At 31.1% G+C, this 7691-nt stretch overlaps 2 protein-coding genes across 3 annotated transcripts in view; one reads left to right on the top strand and one right to left on the bottom strand.

Moving 5' to 3' along the window:
• Window positions 1–979: 979 nt before the first annotated feature.
• Window positions 980–2854, bottom strand: LOC100159923 (cuticle protein 1). Its single transcript, XM_001949658.5, has 2 exons — window positions 2492–2854; window positions 980–1508 (listed from the first exon to the last, which is right to left on the bottom strand). Exons 1-2 carry the CDS (start codon window positions 2504–2506, stop codon window positions 1083–1085), a joined length of 441 nt encoding a protein of 146 aa, XP_001949693.1. The 5' UTR covers window positions 2507–2854; the 3' UTR covers window positions 980–1082.
• Window positions 2855–5311: 2457 nt separating this feature from the next.
• The window catches only part of LOC100168801 (src substrate protein p85), a 6319-nt gene continuing 3939 nt past the window's right edge, over window positions 5312–7691 (top strand). The window contains exons 1-8 of one of the 2 annotated variants that reach the window (XM_008189029.3): window positions 5312–5456; window positions 5520–5712; window positions 5780–5899; window positions 5965–6085; window positions 6215–6380; window positions 6443–6564; window positions 6623–6737; window positions 6885–7123. In XM_008189029.3, the coding sequence (XP_008187251.1) occupies window positions 5552–5712; window positions 5780–5899; window positions 5965–6085; window positions 6215–6380; window positions 6443–6564; window positions 6623–6737; window positions 6885–7123 (1044 nt within the window). In that variant the 5' untranslated portion in view covers window positions 5312–5456; window positions 5520–5551. Of the gene's footprint in view, window positions 5713–5779; window positions 5900–5964; window positions 6086–6214; window positions 6381–6442; window positions 6565–6622; window positions 6738–6884; window positions 7124–7691 lie in introns of both variants that reach the window. The other variant, XM_001949695.5, reaches the window with a different exon arrangement.

Raw genomic sequence — 7691 nt, 5'->3', positions numbered from 1 at the left:
GCAATTCAAATCGCAAAGTGGTTTATGTCTGTGCTAAGCATTTTTCTAATGAAGATTTGATAACTGATTATAATGGACCTAATGATTTGGAAAAAGTAAAATCAAGAATTTTACATAATATTTGAATATGTTTAAATTGTAGTATTCTGTATTTCTGTAACATCAGTATTAAGAGGACGTTATACCCGCATGTGTTGTCTCCGTCTTACAAGTGCATAATATAGCAAATTATACACTCGGGCAAGACGAATAAAACACCCATGTAACATCAACTTATCAGTTACTTATTTATAAACAATGTGTTTAAAAAGTTAACGGTATTTTTCTTCTTACTATGTATAGGTATTAGGTTATGCATATAGCCTATATATCAATAGGTGTTGCGAACGTTTTTAGATTTGGATTTTTGAATATTGATAAGTAGGGCTAAGATTTCTATATGAATAAATTGGTATGTTTTTTGCAACGTGCTTTTACAAATTTGGTTAGTAATGTAGGTACTAATGTCCATGAATCGCAAGTTACTGTAGATTAAAAATTTAAAAAGGTATAATTTTGATTACCGGATGCACTTATATTAGCCCTATCGGGTAACGTCTCTTTTAAGTTATACATTTCAATCTATATCATGTTTTCATGTGTATGTAATATATTTGTTGTATCGAAATAATAATATAAATATAATATTATTGTAATGTACAATGTACTGTTGAATTTTTAAAAACTTATATAAAATTAAAAAATATATATGTGGAATTGTGAAATACGTTAAACTTATACGAAACAATATTATACGCTTGATTGACATAATCAATAGTCCTGTTATGTTTTTACTATTTAGTGTTATGTATAATAAATGTATAATGTTAATGTATATAATAGATAGGTATATATAGCCATGTGAGTAAAGTTGTTAAAAATAAAAATAATTATTCGTATATTAATTATAGTCAACAATTTTAAACTATTATGAGTCGCAAGATGTGTTCCAATATTAATATTAATTATAATATTATACATAATATTCATACATCGCGAGTGTCTTAATATTATTATTGCAATATATTATACGCGATGGACCATCAGTGACAGTATGGGTAGTTGGGGCAGTTCTGCGGGCTGACGCCGGACGGGTACCTCTTGTGCGCGTATCTGAGCGCCTCGGCCGGTACCTGGTGTGAGCAGTACGGGTAGTTGGGGCAGTTGGACGACGAGAGGCCGGCGGGGTAACCGGGCTCGGTGTACGGCGCCGGGACCAGCGGTTGGTTGTTGTGGTAGTTGGACGCCTCGGACGGGTGATGCTGGTAACCGGAACCGTAATACTGGCCGGCGTTGTTGTTGTTGGTGTAATGGTCGTTGTAATCGTTGCCGGCCGCGGGTTGGGCGTACGCGGCCAACAGCACGTTGTCGCAGTGTGGGTAATTGGGACACAGGGCCGGGTTCAGTCCGGACGGGTACCGGGCGCCGCCGGCTAGCACCGCCGTGGCTTGGACCGCGAAAACGATTGCCTGAGTACAAAAGACCAACAAAAATAATTTATCAGGATATTTCGATTTACACTGAATTAGTTTTTGAAACAGTTCAGTGCTATAATATGTATGGAAATTGGCCGTTAGCGTGAAGATTTGTGAAATTATCACAATCTTTCAAAATACATATATTATAATATAATCTACACCTACTATACTGTTTAGTATTTTTTTTAAAGAATAGGTACACATACATGTTTAAAAAAAGTTTGGTAAGAATCCGGCTTATATAGATAGTAGTCAAAAAATCGTAGAGAAATATTTTCACATGATCGTGTCTTTTATTGGCGGGGTCTATCTGAAATTCGTGTGTCTATGTCCTACAGACTATATTATGGTGTCGTGGTAACATTATCAACTGTTACGCTATGAATTATGATGAATGCGCGAGTGTAAGCAATATGCATACAATGCTAAACAAAATTCTTTTTGAATTTCTTGTGATTGAAAAAACATATTCATGATTAAATAACTTTCCCGAAGAGAGGTAGGTTTTAGATTTTTTTCGAACAAGGGTTTCGACGTTTCATTGCGTTTACCTTTTTATGTAGGAATGCAAGATTTATTTATGCAGAAGCAGATTTAATATTATACATAGGTGGGTAACTATAGAAGTCTTCTATATAACTATATATAAGTTGAGCTGCGAATAAAATCGTGATTACAAATAAGCTTTACAGTAATAGCTTTACTTGCGATTTTTGTTTTAAATCCGGGTATGTGAAGAAATGCTTTATCTAGGTATATCGCTATACTATAATAATTATGAATTACTATATAGTATATAGTAATATCCAATATAGTCGTAAATATATCTATACAGTCTTATAGATATAACTACTACAGCTCTGTGAAAGAATTCGAAATAATATGTATTGAAATTGTAATTGTTAAACCTCCACACATGTACTTTTAGTTAAAGTATTAGATATATCATATTATAAATATATAATTATACTCACGAGTACTCCGATCATGGTGAATTGGTGAATATATACGATATATATATTATTAGAGTTGTCTGAAGACTGCTTAGATGGATCCAACAAATGCGCTGTAAAGACACTGTAGCTGCGACTGATAGGTAAGTTATGTATAAAAAATATATAAACTTCTTTGCGATGAATCGAAAACGTTTACGGAACGCGAATGTACAACGACGGCTGGAAAACTCGAGTCGAAAAGTCAACGAAAAATCAAATGATAATAATATAATATTATAATGTGTTGTTGTATATATTTGTGCGTTGAACTCGAGTTGTTGTTGTCCTGTTGAGATACAACGGTGAAGTATACGTTTGTCGTAGACACGGCCGTTATTTATACGAAAATCGAAAGATTTAACATATCCCTAAGCACGCCGCCGCCGTTGCAATAACCACCGTCAGCACCCACCACCCACGAATCACCGTAAAAACCGCAACCAGTGACACACGTGAGATACACAATAAGATAGAATAACATAACGATTTAATACCTATGAGAGATATTATATTAATAATATATAATAATTGACGCAAATCAGTAGTCAGTGGGCAATGTGGTGCGCATTTACCATACAGGTATAACATAATAATAAGACCAGCAGTGACCGGAACACCGCAAATAATAATGATAATATACTATTACATAGGTACCAATTACAGTGGCGTAACTAGGATTTTAGGGGCCCATGGCATAAAATCTCCTTAAAATGTTTCCCAGACAGCAATTTTTTGCTTAATAATATTATTATAATATTAAAATCACGAATAATATTAGTATAACGTTATTATTATAACACTATTATAATATTATTGTTACAAAATGCTGTCTGGGTTTAAAATAAACAAAAGATAATTCTTCGCTATTTTAAGTTGAAATTTGTAAAAAGTACAATAATTATTATTATTTAGTCATTTGACAAAAAATATGGGAAAAAAATTAAATAGAAATGCACAAAAATTATATATTTGAAATAAATTACACAACTTAATTATTGTTTTCTTTATTTAAATTGTTTAGCTAGCATCTTTTTCAATCGGTACTAAATCTAAACCTCAAAGACGCTCTTGGCTCAAGGTATTTTTTCAAAAGTAGGTACCTACTTAATTATTTTTAGTTTTTAAAACTATCGTTCTGCACGAACACTGGTTACCGGGAAAGTAAATTATAATATTAAACCTGTGCAAACTTTGGAGAAACTTTATAGTTTATAGCAATAAGTTTTTTTAATTAAATCTATTAGCTCACGTAAATCTTATAATTTAATTTTTTAGAATTGTTTATTATTGTACAATGAACGTCAATAATAGTTAGTAGATTTATTACGTTACTAATATGCTTAAATATAAAGTTACGAAATATAAGCAGCACAATTGGCATACCACGACGCTTAAACACACATTTTTTTTGGTCCATGCCTTCCAGTTTATATTTATGCCATTATATATTATTACATATTATCTATACCAAGTATAGGCAATATACATCATAACAGATACATATAATATAATATTAATATGTTATCCACTATAGCCTATAGATAATCAATATCTGATTTTTAAATATACTCTGAAAAGACCTTATGATCCTAAAACTCTTGAGATTCTTTGTACTATACTTATAAGGAATGTCCTGTGGAGATACAAACTTCTGTATTTACAAATGATGATCTGTTGTTCCTCTGTAAATTATTTAACGGATCATTTTTCTGCAAATTTCGACGTAGGTATATCAAAATCAAAATGTGAACATGTACTTTTTGAGTTACGTACCTATTTAATTTTGCGTAGGTACTAATGATAATAACTGATAAGTCCAAGACAATAGTTTTGGAATTATTATAGGGTGGTTAGAAAATATGAAAATATTCTTTAAGTAGGATCATATCTATTATAGGTACCTATAGTATTAAATATTTCAAAGATCAGAAATTGAATACCTATTTTCATTTTTAAAGAAAAAAATGGGGGTGAGCATGACTATAGTTGTAGCACCCTATATTAAATTTCCATAATACAACGTACGTGTCGGGTCAGTCTGTTTTCGACACGATTTTCGATCGAAACGATCGCGCAACATTTATGCGTGCGTTTGTCAACAATAATATCTAAATACAAATATACAATATAGGCAATATATTATATAGATCGCGATGCATAACGTTAACACGTTAACACATTGCAGTGTATAATATTATATTATTATAATAATATGCGACCGCGTCACGACCGGAGATTTCATAAATAGACCGAAAACTCGTCGAAACTCGAAACATCCAAACCGACAGACCTAACCAACGCCCTGCTGCAATAATGACGCGTGTGTGATTGGTGTGAAACAGCTGCACCTTTGCGCGCGTCGGTGCACACAATATAATATTATAATATTATGTATATTGTATACACGAGATATTATTATGATACACTTTAAACACTTAAATAGTTTAATTGTTATAATAAAAATATTAAATAATAATACGCTGTTACAAGTTATAGTAACACCCGGTTAGTCGGTTCGACCGCAAATTGTTTTGTCATTTTACAAAACCGTATATTCGTTTGGCGGGCGCGGAACCACGGACGCTGTTGGCTGTCTTCTGATTTCAAAACCATCGTTGCAATAAAAATATTATTTTTTTAAAGAAAAATGATAAAGAATATTATTTCCATGATATTTTGTTGTCATCTTCTTTTTATGGCGATCATGTTGATTAGATAACAGACGATGAATATTATCTGTATGACTGTATCACACAGACTGAGATATATATAATATATATATATATATCATAATTTATATTTTATATTGTACGGTGTGTATACACTAGATAAGTCACTAATTTGTGCATTATACAGTTGTAATAAATAATAATCATATTACTCATCACGTTCATATTACTTGTGTGGCTGAGTTTTCGAATTTCGTGATCGTTTAATTCTCCATGTAGACGTTTTTGTAGATCATATTATATTATAGAAATAAACAATTTTGTATATAAATTTGTAGAGTGGTCTAGAGGATAATTTTTGAAGAGCATTATGTGGAAGTCGTCCGCTGGAGTTAACGTTGAGATACCTGTCGAAAACGCGGATGATGACTGGGAGACAGATCCAGATTTTGTGAACGACGTGAGCGAAGAAGAGCAAAGATGGGGCTCTCGCACCGTTCCCGGTTCTGGACGTGTATTGGATCATGTCGAGTTGGTTACTTTTGTTATAGTTTATTGGAATTTGTATTAATTTAACTCATTGTTATTGTTTGTTCAGCATGAGTCAACTACGTGAAGAAGTGACTAAAGCTCACGAAGTTCTCAAGAAAAAAGAAATGGAAGAAGGGCCTCAAGCAGCATTTGGATATGGTGGAAAATTTGGTGTGCAATCTGACAGGTATGGTTATTTTAATAATAAATCCATTTTTATAATGGACTGTAATATGATTGTGTTTTTGTTAGAATGGATAAATCTGCTGTTGGACATGACTATATTGCACCTCACTTTAAGCATGCCTCACAGACTGACTATAGTTCTGGTTTTGGTGGTAAATATGGTGTTCAATCAGATCGAATCGACAAGGTATTAAAGGTTTTTTTGTTTTTTAAACTTATTGGTTTTTTAAAATAAAAGCAATGAAACATACAGTTATTGTTATAGGACGTGTGTCCTTAAAAATGGTTTAATTCACAACTTTATTTAATATTTAAGAGTGCTGTGAGTTGGAGTCATAAAGAAAAAGTGGAAAAACATGGATCTCAGAAAGATTATAGTTCTGGTTTTGGTGGAAAGTTTGGCGTGCAAGCTGATCGACAGGATAAGAGTGCTGTTGGTTGGGATTATGTGGAAAAATTACAAAAGCATGAGTCTCAAAAAGGTATGATTTTACATTAATATTTTATAAATAATTAGTTTTTATTACATTTTTATGGTCTGTAGATTACGCTGTGGGTTTTGGTGGAAAATTTGGTGTACAGTCAGATCGTCAAGATAAGTCTGCTGTTGGGTGGGATAGTGTAGAAACTGTTGAAAAACATCAAAGTCAAATAGACCATAGTAAAGTAAGTTAATTTTAATAAAATATATTTATTTTAAATTATATAATTATACAATGCATAGGGTTTTGGAGGAAAGTTTGGCATTCAAAATGATAGAATAGATAAATCTGCTCATAATTATAATGAAAGTTCTGGTGAGGTTGGGACAAATTATCAAAAACAGAAACCAGAAATAAGTATGTATTAAATTATATACATTTAAGTTACATTTTTTTAAATTTATCTTTTAAAACTTTAGTATTAAATATACTAACCAATTCAATTTTTTATTTTTGAACAGTATTTTATAAAGTTATTTATTTTACAATTGTCATTATTTTTAGCAAGTATTAAACCATCAAGTCTTAGAGCAAAATTTGAAAATATGGCTAAGCAAGAAGAAGAAGAAAATGAAAAACGGCGTTTATTAGAACAAGAAAAAAGAAAACAAAGAGAATTACAAGAAAAAAAAGAAGCTCGTGAGAGAGAAGAAAAGCGTTTGAAAGAATTACAAGAAAAAGAAGAACAGAAACAAAAGCTTCTTGATGGTCCGGAACAATTTAACAAAAACACTCCAATTACAGTAAGTACGAAGTACTATAAAATATTTATAAATATGTATAAATTGATTTTGGTTTTTGGTATAACTCTAATGACACTTAAAGTAATTTTTCAAAATTAAACATAATATAAAAAAAATGGATATGTCGCATCCACATAGTGAAACCACTCATTTCATGAACTGGATATCCAGATAGTGAAATTTGTCCAGATCGTGCATTTTGACGAAAATACATTATATGGACATCCATTTCATGAAATAGACATTACCTACTTTGTGTACTTTGTGTAATTGTTGTAAAACGAAATTGTTATGTTATGTAGCAATAAATAATTATATTATATCATAGTATAGTCAATAAATTATATCATATTGCATTATTTTATTTTTCATAAATAATTATAACTAGGTATACTTTTATATATTGTTTTATGAACAAAAATATACCAGCTATATCATATATTACATTACAAATATTTTTATTTTATTTTTTACGATTGATTATGACATTGACTGTTACAAGGCATACTTTTCAATATCAATAAAGATAATAATAATTTATCCGTGATCTATATTATACGAGGCTATT

The sequence above is a fragment of the Acyrthosiphon pisum genome, chromosome A2, assembly GCF_005508785.2.
Source record: "Acyrthosiphon pisum isolate AL4f chromosome A2, pea_aphid_22Mar2018_4r6ur, whole genome shotgun sequence".
Taxonomy (NCBI): domain Eukaryota; kingdom Metazoa; phylum Arthropoda; class Insecta; order Hemiptera; family Aphididae; genus Acyrthosiphon; species Acyrthosiphon pisum.
This window is presented reverse-complemented; position numbering and strand designations above follow the sequence as displayed.